This window comes from Grus americana, chromosome 21, assembly GCF_028858705.1.
Source record: "Grus americana isolate bGruAme1 chromosome 21, bGruAme1.mat, whole genome shotgun sequence".
In the NCBI taxonomy this organism is placed as follows: Eukaryota; Metazoa; Chordata; class Aves; order Gruiformes; family Gruidae; genus Grus; species Grus americana.
The window spans coordinates 9346513-9361462 of NC_072872.1; the positions used below are offsets into that span (position 1 = coordinate 9346513).

General features: G+C 41.3%; 1 protein-coding gene across 8 annotated transcripts in view; it reads left to right on the top strand.

Moving 5' to 3' along the window:
* PER3 (period circadian regulator 3) overlaps window positions 1-14950 on the top strand; it is a 34487-nt gene that overhangs the window by 6307 nt on the left and 13230 nt on the right. For 5 of the 8 annotated variants that reach the window (XR_008580080.1, XM_054849426.1, XM_054849430.1 and 2 more), the window contains 15 exons: window positions 492-634; window positions 1015-1093; window positions 1829-1935; window positions 2781-2937; window positions 3898-4003; window positions 4437-4562; window positions 5313-5439; window positions 6534-6678; window positions 7292-7416; window positions 8588-8773; window positions 9262-9513; window positions 10442-11175; window positions 12276-12453; window positions 13033-13213; window positions 13808-13958. Coding sequence is in view for 6 of the 8 variants with exons in the window: in XM_054849426.1 (XP_054705401.1) it covers window positions 492-634; window positions 1015-1093; window positions 1829-1935; window positions 2781-2937; window positions 3898-4003; window positions 4437-4562; window positions 5313-5439; window positions 6534-6678; window positions 7292-7416; window positions 8588-8773; window positions 9262-9513; window positions 10442-11175; window positions 12276-12453; window positions 13033-13213; window positions 13808-13958 (2797 nt within the window). In the remaining 2 variants the exon portion in view is untranslated. Of the gene's footprint in view, window positions 1-491; window positions 635-1014; window positions 1094-1828; window positions 1936-2780; window positions 2938-3897; window positions 4004-4436; window positions 4563-5312; window positions 5440-6533; window positions 6679-7291; window positions 7417-8587; window positions 8774-9261; window positions 9514-10441; window positions 11176-11640; window positions 11828-12275; window positions 12454-13032; window positions 13214-13807; window positions 13959-14950 lie in introns of those variants that run through there. The other 3 variants (XM_054849429.1, XM_054849427.1, XR_008580081.1) reach the window with 3 other exon arrangements.

Here is a 14950-nt window from a genome sequence, read left to right on the forward strand (position 1 = left end):
GGGAGGAGGACAATCGAAGAACAACTATTTGTGAACCGAACGTGGAGGAGTCTTACTTATTTAGGTCAGTGAAACAAAACTTGAGAGACAGAATTTTTTTTCCCCCTAAAAATGGTACAGAATGAACAACAAAGAAAGAACTGTTTAAGTTGAAGGAGAGCACAAGATCAAATGGATGGTTCTCATGAATACATTTGGTCTGAGAGTTAGAAGGTGGTCTTTAACCGTTAAAGTAACAGCATTTCTTGAACAGCCTCTGAATGGAAGTACTAGAGGCAAAACACCTACTTGGTTTTAAAGGGAGCAAGATCAGTATTGCTGAATCTATTGGCCTTGGATCACAAGGGAGTGTGTGTAGGACCTCAGAAGATTCTGATTATCTGGGTTCGTGTGCTCAGCATAAGTTCTCTGTGCAGGGCTCTCGGCCCTGGAATAAAAAAAAGTATCTGAATCTTGAAACCAGTGCATTAATCCCTTTCACTTTTCCTCAGGGGTGGTAAAGATCAAGAACAAGAAACGCGTTGTTACCCCTTCCGAATCACCCCGTACTTGGTCCATGTGTGTACTTCTGTCCATGTGGATGCAGAATCCTGCTGCTTAGCTTTGGCTGAGAAAATTCACTCTGGATACGAAGGCAAGTCAGGAGACTCCTGTGAAAAAAACAAGCCAATAGGAAAATGCAGTATATGAAAGTCTGCTTCCTTTGTTTAGAACTTGTACTTGGGTAGTCTTACCCATATACCTTCCAGTTTGTGTGCGTGTGTATGCATGCAAATCCAGAGCATCTGTGCCTTCTTTGCAAGGCCCTGAAGCATTTGACATCATCTCATTATTTTTAGTTTTGAGAGAAGTCTGTAGCACCTAAAAATTTGTAATGTTTCTATGAGTTACTGGTCAGAAAGCAGCAAACAATTAAAAATTTCAGGAGCCAATAACTGTCATGAGCAAAAGTAACAGTTAGGTTTTCTGTCTTAGTGCATATTTTGTTTCAGTAAATATTTCTTTATCTATTAGCTCCTCGAATTCCTATGGATAAAAGAATCTTCACCACCACTCACACGCCTGGATGTGTTTTTCTTGAGATAGATGACAGGTGAGATTTGAATCTTAAGACCTGTGAGGTGTGTATGGAGAGGTAGCAATAAATCTTTTGGCGATGCAGCTGGAGACCCAAGTAAAGTAGTTGAACTGTGCAGTTGGAAATAGTTAATTAAGCAAAGTAGTTTTGTGTTAGTCTGGTCATTGAAAAACATCTAGAACTCCACAGATGTAATCTCCTTTGTTGACTTAAAATGTGAATTAAACGGAACTGCAATCAGCTATTCAGGGCATGGGGACAGACAGTGGAAAACCCGCATAATGCAAAGCTCTGGGGATCACAGTGTGGAGATACAGCTGTACTGAGCCGAGTCAAATAAATTTGGCCAGACTAAAGCTGTCTCCTGCAAAGCCACAAGAGAGTTTTTACAACACACTTTGCAGCATCCATGTCAGCCATGTCAGGTTTCTTGCTGACATTTTGTCTGTGACCTGTTTCTTCGTGACCCTCTTTTTTTTTTTTTTTTTTTTTTTACTTTGCATATAGAGGAGCACAAAACTGTCTGCAAATGTGAAAATCTATTAGATCTCCGGGTGCAGAAGTGTTAGTCATTGGTATTTGCATGTCTGCATTGCACTGGAGGATTATTAGATGGGCTGGAAAATGTTCTGTAGCCTTAGTTCATGCCATTGTAGATTGTGCATGGGGGCTTCACTGACAAACAAAGGGTTAAAGATTTAAATACTCAAAACTATATTATAATCAGTGATAATGTGTTCCATGTTTCAGAGCAGTACCTTTATTGGGTTACTTACCTCAAGATCTAATTGGTACATCCATACTGATGTATTTGCACCCAGAAGATCGTCCTTTGATGATTGCTATTCACCGGAAAAGTAAGCACAGTTGTTTTAAAGAGGAATTTCTACTGGTTTTAACATTCTTTCATTATGATATTGCTTGACATGTGACTGATCTGCAGTCTAGACAAAAAGAAATGAATTAATGAATTAAAGCAACCAGTTTGAGATTAAAGCAAATTCAAACCTGGAGTTTCAAAGGGCTCTGTATTAGGTCTGGCTGAGGTGGAGTTAATTTTCCCCAGAGCAGCCCTGATAGGTGCTGTGCCGTGTATTGATAGCTAGCAAGGTGGTGATAACACACCAGTGTTTTGGCTACTACTGAGCAGTGCTGGCACAGCATCGAGGCTGTCTCTCCAACATTCCCCACACCCACACACCTGGAGGCTGGGGGTGGGCAAGATCTTGGGAGGAGTGACAGCCAGGACAACTGGCCCAAACTGACCAAAAGGATATTCCATACCATATGACATCTGCTCAGCAATAAAAGCAAAGAGAAAGGAGGAGAGGAGGGGGGACCATTCGTTATTTACATTTGACTTCCGGAGCAACTGCTACGTGTGCTGAAGCCCTGCTTCCCAGGAAGCAGCCAGACATTGCCTCCTGATGGGAAGTAGAGAATAAATCTTTTGTTTTTCCTTTGCTTCTGCATGTGGCCTTTTGCTTTACTTAACTGCCTTTAACTTGACCCACAAGTATTTTTTCATTTTATTTTTCTCCTTTCCCTGTCCTGCTGAGGGAGGGGAGTGATAGAGCAGCTTGGTGGGCACCTGGCATCCAGCAAAGGTCAGCCCACCACAGACCCCAGGCATTAGTGTTGTGCTTGCACTGCTGTGTCATACTGTAAACTAAACCTTGTTTCTTGACTGTTTTTGTTTCAGTACTGAAATTTGCTGGCCAACCTCCTTTTGAACATTTACCTATTAGATTTTGTACTCAAAATGGGGATTATGTCATACTGGATACCAGCTGGTCCAGTTTTGTGAATCCATGGAGCAGGAAAGTAGCGTTCATCATTGGCCGACACAAAGTTCGGACGTAAGTCAGTTGTCAAATTGATCTGTTAAAAGTGTTTTTCATTGAATACTCTTCAAAACAAAACCGTCTCAGTACTGAACTAGAGACATAATGTTGCTCCTGCAGTCTGTGACAACTACCTAGCATCTTGCAGCCCATTTCTTCAGAACAGCATTAGTCTTGTTTATTAAGTATGAAAATAAGTCAATTACTTTGAAGTAAAAGGCAAAGCCAACTTCTTTTTTAGCTTATATTTTTGTATATGGTTGATGTCCGAATACTGTGACAATGGACGTACCAGTTTTAGACAAGCCAAGTAAAAGGTAAAAAGGAATGTAAAAAGTAGGTCACTTAAATAATTAGTTGACATTCATTCCTGATTGCTTCACAAAAAAACCCCATTAATTGACAGACCTGTAGCCAAAATCACCTTCTAGTTTGTTTTCTTGTGGAACATTCACTTGATACAGAATCTAAATATTTACCAAGGCAACTTCTTTAAAAAATTGAATTAGTATTGAATGTGCAAGTTAATTTTTCCCATGTTTCTCCTTAGTTTCCAAGAGATTTGGAAATATGACTGTCTGCCTTCCTCTCATCTGGTTTCTTTTCTAGGAAATGGCTTTTTGGGCTGGCCTTTTGACTTTTCAAAGTGATCTTTTATTCAAGATTTTATGGGGTGTGAATTTGTCTTCTGAGTGAAGGGAGGCAGAGGGGCAGATGCTTGTCAACCTTAACTCATGTCGCTCTGCTGGTGTACTGACTTCCCTGGGGGCTTCACATGAAGCACTGCTCTCACAGCACTGCCCCACTACCCTAGCTGAGCTGCTAGTGGAACAGATGACATCCCTTTGTGTTGATTCAGAGAAGCAGTCAAAATAAAATAATGATTAAAAAAAGAATCTGTTCTAGCTCTGGTTTTTAGCTACCATTTCTTCATCAAATTAAAAGTAAAAGTGAAATTTTGTTGGCTCTCTCCAGAAGCCCTCTGAATGAAGATGTCTTTGCTGCAAGAAGTAAAGAACCAAGCAATGTTGAGAAAGAGATAAGAGAATTGCAAGGACAAATTTACAAGCTGCTGCTGCAGGTAAAGAAGATGAACGAATTTCAAAACATTGGCTGGCCTTTTGAATGAGAGGCTAAAGAAACTTGGGTCTGTTTAGCAGAGTACTTTGAGGATGATCTTTTAAAAGGTTTGAAAGGAAAGTTCTAAATTGAGATAGGCTTGTGTGACAGCCTTAAAAATAGGGCTCTGGGGTAGCCCACCTGATTGAAAAAAAAATATTTTGTTTGACATATTTGCCAAGTCTTTATATTGAAAGATAAATCTGCATCTTGAAACAGCTTTAAGCATGGTAGAGAGTTTTTCCCAAGCAAGTGGTAGAGCCCAGAGCAATACCAACTTTTCACTTAATATTCTTAGTTTACTTGAAGTTCTGTATTGCAAAGTTTGTTGTTCTCTTCTTTTTGTTCTGTAAGAGGATCATTTTTTTCAATTACAATTTTCCCCCCTCATGCAGCCAGTTCACAGCAATGTTTCCAGTGGTTATGGAAGCCTTGGAAGCAGTGGCTCTTATGAGCACTACATCAGCATAGCATCTTCAAGTGACTCCAATGGGAATTGTGCAGAGGAAACACAGGAACCAGTAAGTCTATAAATGTGTCATTGCCTGCAGAATAGTAAAAATAAAGTTTTAAAAATGAAAATTTTTACTGTGAACATATGCACTACTTATCATGAATTTTACTGAAGTGGGAAGATACAGCTCTGTTCACGGCAAATGCACTTAAATTGATCAACTATAGAATGCTGGCTTTTGGTTTTCACTCTTATTTTTGCTGACTAAAATGAACAGATAACTACTACAGTAGTTCACTAAAGTAAATTGAAGACTTGTGTAAGATCAACCTTCTCAAAGAACCAGTGGACTCGGAGAAAAATTGAAGGAACCATGCAACCAGGAAGAGGATTGATGCATGTGGAAGCGTTTCTGTTTGCTTGGGATTTTCTGTTCTGTTTTAAAAAGGGCACTAGAGGTACAGTGTAGACTGCTATAGAAGAGAGTGGAAACAGCGCTGTCCCAAAACAAGCATTGCAATTACCTAGTTTCCTTGTGAGGCTCCTTGGTAAGTCATCAGCTTATTCCCACTCTCAAGGCTTGCATCGGTATTAAAACATTCAAATGCTGAGGCTGTTTGAGCTTTATCATAGTTAATTAAATTAACCGTGATAATTAGATTCATTAAATTCACAAATAGCAATAGATACCAGGCTTAGGCTGACAGTCTACTCCCTTCTGGTTTGGAGAATACAAGAACCCAAGTCCATCCTAATGGTCTCCTGTGCCCTCTTTTTATTAATTTTATTCTGACTTTACATTTTCACGTATCTCAAGATGACATTGCAACAAGTTTGTGCAGATGTCAACCGAATAAAGAATCTGGGACAGCAGCTGTATATTGCATCAAGGAGCAAGCCACAAAATGGAAACGAACAGGCTGTGAGCTCAGAAACGCTAGGAGGTAAGTTAGTGTAATTATGATCCTTAAGGTAACATGAATTCCTGTAGATCCATAGCCGTGAGCTTGGCTAGCTGGTATTATGCTGAAGAACTTAAGGTGGCATTTTAGCATGGCTTAAATGTGGTAAGTGGGGGGTGGGGTTGTGTTGTTTTGGGTTTGTTTTTTAAACAATCAAAACCAAACAAAAAAAAACCCCAAAACTTGCCCCCCAGAAAAACCTTCAGCAGATGCAATAACTTTTTAACTGCTCCCTGAGAGATGGAGAAACATATCTGTCTCTTTTTAGGTTAATAGACTTTTACCTTTTTTTTTTTATTTATTTTTATTTTAATATTTTCTAGTGAAAATGCAGACTTGCTTGTAGCAAGTATCAGTCTACTATGGAAGCTTCCTTTAGTTACTTTACGTGGGCTCTCAGAAACAATCCTTAGGTTGGAAAACACTACCCGCTTCCCACTGAAGCAGTGGTTTAGTTACTGAGTGCTTAATATTATGCTAATGCACGTTATTTGCAGTTAGTACCTAGCGCAAATGTATGGAGAAAACCAGATGCTTCCTCAAATATCATAGGAATCTGTACTAAAACGTTTGGCAGTGTGACACTCTTGACAAAAGTTTTAATTAACACCTAGTTGTGTTAATAAGAGGACAGTAATGTGAATGTTGATACTACTCTGACCGATGTATCTATGCTATAAGAAGCTCTAAATTACTGTTAAATAACAGATTGGATTCTGTGACCTATAAATTGAGAGAAGAGTAATATTAATTGCAGCTTTGTTTACAATTTAAATACAATATTTTTTCCTATGTTGGTTTTTTTTGTGTTTACTAGTTGTTCTGAGTGGGTGTTTAAGGTGGTGTGTGGGTTTTGGTTTTTTTGTTCTGAGGTGTTCTTTCTCCTTCTCCCTCCCCGTCTCAAAACACATCGAGATGAAAATGCAAAATAACTTCGTAATGAGAGCTGTGCTGTCATAGGCCATATATCCCTGTATAATATATATGTATCCAAGTGTGTATATATGTGTGTGTCTTTGTGGGGTTAGTGTTCACATGCCTCTGAGAGGAGTCTTTGAGGATTCCTTCTGTTCTAGGGAAGAGGCACACTGCTTCCTGTTTTCTTCAGACACTGAGAAGTGATAGCACAGAAGAACTAGGCAACGCATTTTATGATGATTCAAAGAAGACACCGCGTGTTCCTTCCTATCAGCAGATCAATTGTGTTGATAGTATCATCAGGTAATAAACTATGAAGTGATTTTAGTGATACGAGTTTAAGATTGATTAGTGGAAGATAAATATCCAAGCAGTTGCATTGGTCTAAACTGTCTGGGTTTTGAGTTGTGAGATAAATTTGAGATGGTTTGTAAAGTTTTCTGTCTCTGAGCAATCCATCCCAATGCTCAGTCAATCTGAATTACACAGTAATGAAGAATGTAGGGCCTAAGATTCGGTTTGCATCTGTTGATGTTTGTCTACTGGTAGTTTCACCGTTGGTGCAATAAGAGTTTAAGAGAATTTTGATGGGCAGAATGTATCAGTGTCTTCTCAATACACACTTTGAGAACATCTATATAAAACAGAAAGTTGATATAAAATGTCAGTATTTTTTAAGCTAGTGGATAACATCGTCTTTCTTCTTTCTTTTTTCTTTTTTTTTAAGAGTAATTGATGGATTTTATTTAAAATACTCCTTAGAAAGCAGATATGTGTCCAGAGCTTCATGCAGTGAATTTAAAATACTAGTTAACAACCCCTGGATCTCCAGTTTGGATTGTTCATATGTTTGTCTCTCCAAATGGAGAAAAAATGCAAAGTGGGGAGAGCTTCCTGTGACATGCTTTTATTTCAGATATCTAGAGAGCTGCACTATTCCGGCATTGAAAAGGAAATGTAAATCTTCTGCAAATACATCATCATCTTCAGAAGATGACAAGCAAGTCCAGCAAAGGCAGCAGGAAGTTGAGGCTTTGGAAGGTAACACAAAGTATACTGACAATCATAATAGAACCACAACTGCTTTATTATTTCTATGCCACTGTTGTATGTTCCAAGGTTTATGTCCACTTTTTAAATTGTTGTCACAGTAACAGCACAAGTATTTTGGTTATGTGGTAAATATTTGCCTACCTTGTCCAGATCTCACAGTTAAGCATAAGCTACAATATTCAGCCTTTGAATGTAGAATGCATGAAAAGAACTATTGTTTGTTCATAGAATCATAGAATGGTTTGGGTTGGAAGGGACCTCAAAGATCATCTAGTTCCAACCCCCCTGCTACGGGCAGGGACACCCTCCACTAGACCAGGTTGCCCAAAGCCTCATCCAACCTGGCCTTGAACACTTCCAGGGATGGGGCCTCCACAGCCTCTCTGGGCAACCTGTTCCAGTGCCTCACCACCCTCACAGTAAAGAATTTCTTTCTACTCGTTCAATCTAAATCGACCCTCTTTTAGCTTAAACCCATTCCCCCTTGTCCTGTCACTACACTCCCTGATAAACAGTCCCTCCCCATCTTTCCTGTAGGCCCCCTTCAGGTACTGGAAGGCCGCAATTAGATCTCCCCGGAGCCTTCTTTTCTCCAGGCTGAACAATCCCAACTCTCTCAGCCTGTCCTCACAGGAGAGGTGCTCCATCCCTCTTGATCAACTTCGTGGCCTCCTCTGGACTCACTCCAACAGCTCGATGTCTTTCTTGTACTGGGGCCCCCAGAGCTGGACGCAGTACTGCAGGGGGGTCTCACCAGAGCAGAGTAGAGGGGCAGAATCACCTCCCTCGACCTGCTGGTCACACTTCTTTTGATGCAGCCCAGGACACAGTTGGCTTTCTGGGCCATGAGCGCACACTGCCGGGTCATGTTGAGCTTTTCATCAATCAGTACCCCCAAGTCCTTCTCCTCAGGGCTGCGTTGTTACTAAATGAACCTTCTGTTGCTCACTTATTTTATGCCATGTTTAGTATGTGCTGACATTGCACTGGCATATTAATGTTATATTTATTTGTATATAAGGCTATCTTATTTAATAGTCTGCATAGTTACTGGTTGTTTCTGAACCAGTCAGACTTGATAGACTGGGAGCATAGTGCTTGGAATGAAATTCCATGTAGAAACTTTGTCATTTATCAATGGACACTGCTATGCTTTCAGCAGTTAATTCCCACACTTCAACATCTGCTGATCGGGGAGAGACGCTGAAAGACCAGACAACTGCAGGCATGGTGGGAGCTCCTCTGACAGACCTGACCCTGTCCAACAAGGCTCCGAGTGTGGTGTCTGTCACCAGCCAGTGCAGTTACAGCAGCACTATAGTGCATGTCCCACACCCTGAATCAGGTACTAATTTGACTCACTGATTTTTAAATTTACACAATGTTTCTAGACTGAAGTACACAGTGAGAAAGTTTCGTCCATTTGAGATGCGTTCTCATGAATATGTACTCTGACATACAATTAAGGTACTTCTGGGGAAACTGTTAAGAAAACTGGAGCCTGGAAATTTTAATGGGAGAGTTATTCCATTTTAATGCAGAAAGAAGCATAAAAATGATATTTAACTGCTATTGTTCTAAGAAAGTATGAAGAAAGAAGTGCCTCTGTAACTTCAAAGTGAATTAAATGTTTTCCAGACCATGCAAAGTAATTTGCTCAGTTGATGTTAGTGTAACTATATTTGAGTGTAAAGGGTGTTTTCTCCCCCCGCCTTTGCAGCCTGTATCTGCTCAGTAGCTCAGACGAGATTGTTTTCTGTGTAACCCTCTGGGTGTTGTGGGAGTTGACACCAGAGCAAAGAGTGAGTGATTTATTTTCTTCCCTCTTCAAAGAAGTGACTACAATGGAGGATACTACTGTTGGAAGTGAACAAATTGAGCTGCCTCCTGTGAATGCTCAGAGTCTCACTGTGGTACCTGAGGACCTAAAGCCAGTTGGGCTAACAAAAGAGACGTTGTCAGCCCACACTCAAAAGGAGGAGCAGAACTACGTTGACAAGTTCCGTCAGAGGATCTTGCTCTCTCCGTTTAGGACTTACCTTCAACAGGGGAGCAGAAGTAACAACGGACGTTCCTGTGGCCAAGGTAGGCAGCAGATTTGAGAAATAAAGACTTATTAGATAGAATCATAGAATGGTTTGGGTTGGAAGGGACCTCAAAGATCATCTAGTTCCAACCCCCCTGCTACGGGCAGGGACACCCTCCATTAGACCAGGTTGCCCAAAGCCTCATCCAACCTGGCCTTAAACACTGCCAGGGATGGGGCCTCCACAACCTCTCTGGGCAACCTGTTCCAGTGCCTCATAGTAAAGAATTTCTTTCTACTCGTCCAATATAAATCGACCCTCTTTTAGCTTAAACCCATTCCCCCTTGTCCTGTCACTACACTCCCTGATAAACAGTCCCTCCCCATCTTTCCTGTAGGCCCCCTTCAGGTACTGGAAGGCCGCAATTAGGTCTCCCCGGAGCCTTCTTTTCTCCAGGCTGAACAATCCCAACTCTCTCAGCCTGTCCTCACAGGAGAGGTGCTCCATCCCTCTTGATCAACTTCGTGGCATCTTACTATAGCTGCAAACAGAATACTTCCTTCAAACTGCCAAGGCTTGACCACAGCATTGCCCACACAGAAGGGCTGCTCTGTCTTGGTTGTTTGCTATCTCAGACTTTTCACAAAGCGGGTAATTACTGCAATAAACCCTGCAAATCCCAAGTAGTTTATTTCCTCCCCTTGAAGGAATGTAAAAGATCTGATTGGGATAAGCCAAAATGATCGATAAGAAAATTGATGACATGAAGGAAAATATTGTAGATATGTCAGCAAGTCTATCACTGTAGTGTATGGAAGAATTACCGAGAGGAAAGACAGCTCTCCGAATAAGCCACAGTCAATTATCTGGATGTTTTTCTCTTTTCTCTTGTCTGGTTTTTTTCTTTTTCTTTCTTTCTTTTTTTTTTTTTTTCCTCCTCTAGGTCAGTCATTTCAGTGAATGTGTCTATTTTTCTTCCTCCTTAGGAGATTCCCCTTCAAAGCAAATGAGCCCAGCTACCTGTAAAAAAGGCAAACATGGAAAATTCAAGCGCCAGAAACCTCAGAGACAGTCCTTGGATAGCCGCTCTTCTAGTAAAAATAGAAATAGTCTTCCATGTGAGAAGAGAACAAATCAGAAACCGTCATTCTCTCCCTCAGAAGTGTCCTATCTGAGCTCCTCCAGTATGAATGTCCTTCCTCCTGTGGGATTTCCTGTCTATTCGGATCCACTATCTAGTTTTCCAGCCTCTTCTGTAGGAGAGGAGCTTGCCCTTAACTCATTTAAACCTGAGTCCATGTCATCATCACAACTATGCTGTGAAGCACAGTCATGCCCAGCACTTTATCCCCCAAACATAGGCACGTTTATGGCTGTATTTTTTCAGAGTTTCCCCATGTATGCTCAAATGCCTCAATATGTCTTTCTTCCTAGCCCTCAATATGTTTATCCCCCCTCTTCATATCCATGCACTACGCTACCTCCAGCCCCTCCTCCTGCTCCGTCACCAATAGCACCACACTCTGTGGATCCGCCCTTTCCAGCCCCTTCTGCCACATCCATGGAGGACCAGCAAGAGGGCCAGCATGACCAGGCCCTACTGCTGAGTAGCTCACGGAGCAGCTCACCGCTTCAGCTGAATTTGCTTCAAGAAGAGCTGCCAAAATCTATGGAGCTTTCCATTAGTACTGATGTTAAAGCACGTGCAGAAGCTAAATGTGTAAGTAACACAAATTTTTAATGTAGAGGAGAAACTTGACTTTCAGAGTGTTCAGTCACCAGAACCAGTGATGATGATCTGTTTTTCGGGGTCACCAGATTTTGTTAGCTGCTTTTTCCAGTGGCTGTGCTATGTAGACTGCAGGGCACAAATAGCACAGGAGGCGGAGAAAGCTGTTTATACTTGCACCCGTGGGACCTTGTAACAGTACAGCGTTGGCACTTAGCAAATGACAGAAATGTGAGATCTCCTGGTCTAGCCTGCCACAAGTCGCTTTTGCTCAGCATGGTGGCAGCAGCCTTTTCAGTTAAATTGCCGGCAGGAATTTTGGGTTTGGGGCTTTTATGCATGTGGAACTTGGTTAGTGCTGCGCAATTCGCATCCTTTTTCACCTGGTCCCACAGTCTCTGTGGAGAACCAAAACGAAGGGAAGATACGCTTCTAATTACTCCCTCTGTCTCCCAGGGATGCAGCTAATGAACGAAGAACAGGGATCCATGTGGGTCGGTTTCCATACATGGGCATAGAAAAGGCCTCTCCAACTTCCGCGGTAAACTCAGAGGCAGGAATCTGAGCTCTGCAGGCAAGGAAAAAAATTTTGGCTCCTGAATCCAGATTGGGCTGGAAAGGCTGGATCAGCTGAAACTGCAGGGTAGGGTCCTGAAAGGGGAGTTGGTGTACCTGTAGCCGCTGAAGCGGTGAGCTTCACGTAATGAATCGGGGAAGACTCTCATTTTCCCTGTAGTGCACCATCGCTTGATATGCGTGGCTGCTTCATGCCATCTAACAGGATGACTCCTGCTCTCTTGTCAGCAGAAAATATTAACTTAATGCAACAGTACAATATCTTGGCCCAGTGGGGAAGGATCTACAGCAGAAACCAGTAAACTATAGAGTCCAGATGCTTGTTGCTTTCACCCATGAAGAGTGTTATCCCAAGTTCTAGACCACCATTCATTTTCAGAGCTAGAAACTCCAAATTTGTTGAGTTGATATGAGAACTTAGTCAACATGTGACAGATTGAGTAAATGCACGACCTTCCTTTTTCAAACATAAATGTAACTTCCATGGATGTGTTTGTTTTGATTTTTCTTTCCAGGACAATGATCCAGAAGATAGTGGTAACAGTGCTAGCCATTGTGCTCCTGGTGAATTTACTGACCGCTCACTGTACGAGGACTCCCAGTCGGGTACAGGTTCAGCAGCATCAGGCAGTGGATCAGCTTTATCTGGTTCTTTAGGCTCTGGCTCCAATGAGACTTCTGGTTGTGGCACAGGTAGGGAAATTTGAGATTTGGATGTTTGGTGCTTTTGTGCTAGATGGCTTGCTAACAGGTTGGTAATTTATAACAAGATACTGTAGTGGGAATGGGAGATCCCATTACAGAGGATCTGTAGTCTTTTCACCAACTTGCAGTGTTTGAAGCCAAGTTTGTTTCAGTCACTGTAGTTGGAAATGGGAATCTAAGTGGCTGTTCCTTTAACCTGTAAGTCACTCTTTCATTTTGCTTATTATCACTTTACTCTGCATTAGATACGGGCTTACATGTTATTTGAGTAAGGGTAAATCTGCCTAGAGCAGGATCTCTTGAAACAGAAGCAGAGAAATTGAGCCAGTCAATTTTGAGAAGAGTAGATAGAGCTTTGGAGATCTGGAGTAACTTAACAGAATGCACTATATCTTTGAATTCTCAATAGGTAGTAATCACTTGCTAATTACTCCGTGTAATCTGGGAGTACCCGTGTTTGTATTGCAGAATTAGCTAGCAAGAATACACTGGTGTTCTCTTACTTTTTGTGCTGAATTACTAGGATTTCTGAGGCATCTGCATTCTTTTTTTCATGGTAATTCTCAGCAGGTAGTGGGAAAAGCAGCAAGTATTTTGCCAGTAATGATTCTTCTGAAGCTTCCAAAGAAGAAAAGAGTCAGGAAGCAGAAGAAAAAGGGACAGCTCATAAATCCCAACATGAGTCAGCCTGGATGATGATGGATCACACACCTGAACAAGTTCTAATGACTTACCAAGTGCCAAACAGGTTGGAAAACATCAACAATTTCTGACATACAGTTTGGAATTGTGTATAGAACTGTAGAATTAAAAATGAGACCATGGAAACAGTGCACATACCAACGAAACTGCAAGAAGGTGTATTAATTTACTGTTTGTGCGTTTTAAGCCCTGGTTATTTCCTTTTGTCTATTTTTTCCCCACTTTCCCCATCAGTTAAAATACGGTGCCATGTAACCTTTTTGCTGAAGTGTTAAGGGGATTGGTTATAGTCCTGTGCTTTAAATGCATAAAGGGGTAAAAATGCTTATGTGTTATTTGCAAGTTGCTTGCAATTAGCTTATGTATAATTTGTAATGAGATTCCACATTAAAAAAAAAATACACCAAACACAAAAAAAACCCCCAGCACAAACAACCAAAAAACCCCTGACAGGCCAGTATTGAAAGAAGCCTTACAAAGCAAATCAGGCATAGCAAAGTGTAGTTACTTTTCAGCAGCTGATGCTGTCTAGACTTCAGCTATAGATACTGGTGAAGAGAACTCTCCCAGCGTGGTTACAGTCAATGCCTGCCTTGCTTCATTTAGTACAGCTGTATTCACAGGTATCTGTTCTCTGCAGAATTAAAGAGGAAGTTTTAAAGGAGGATCTGGAGAAACTGACAGTCATGCGAAAGCAGCAACCTCGGTTTACAGATGGGCAAAAGAAGGAGCTTGCAGAGGTGCATACGTGGATCCGGACGCAGACTGTCCCACTGCAAATCAGCACGCAAGTAAGGAGTCATGAAAAGAATAAGCAGCAGCTTATTCATGCCTTGGCTAGCCAGAGGCAGTGCCATTTCTAACCAATGCAATCTTACAGTGCTGGGGTCACTGATAGTTATTGCTTGTAAACAGAAGAAGGAAATGTGCTAGAGTACGCTAGCCAGATGAGAAATGCCAAAATACAGGTATTTCCATTGTATCTTTTTGCAAGATGTGCAAATTCTTTGTAGGAACCACCTGTAGCAAAGTTTCTTCAGCCACACTGTTGGGTGAACGGAAATAGTGTCATGCTCTCACATAAGAGTATCTAGTGATGTTTTTTCTCGTGGTGTTAGCTCTTTTGCTTTCTTATGAAGTTGATTGTTGCTATGATTGAATAGCATGTAACACTGGACCGTTAGTGAAGATTAATTGTGTTCAGCAAACTGAAAAATGCTCGTAATCACAGAGGAGGTTCAGGCATATAGTAAGAAACACAAAAGTAGCTGGCTTTTTGCAGGTGGATTCATTCTTTTAAGAATTATAGTGTCTTATGCCTGATTATTTTATCTGGTATAACTCTTGGGCACTCTGATAAACTACTTCTGATTTATATTAGTATGTGTTAGAGAATGTCCTAATCAGTTTAACATGCTCCTGGGTGCTATGAAGAAGAAAAGAGCAAGGCAGCACTAGTCCCACAAAGATCTGTCATTCCAATGATGAGTTGTACAGAAAATTTTAAGGCAGTGTGGGCTGCATGCATGTACTCACGCAGCAGAAAAATCTAACGTCTGTTACAGCACTGCGTGCTCTGTGTACTAGGATTTTCAAATGTGGCATTGTGAGCTGTGGTATTTATTCTTAGAGCAGAAAAATTGAGAAATCTATGTCCTTGGCTCTGGAACAAGACGAGAAAATCAGTCTTTGTTTTCCTAATAGCTCGTAGATAAACGTCTTGTGTGTCCTGTTGTGGTTAGGACCGTGTGTTTGATTCAGGTAGCGAAATGATGTCTTGCAG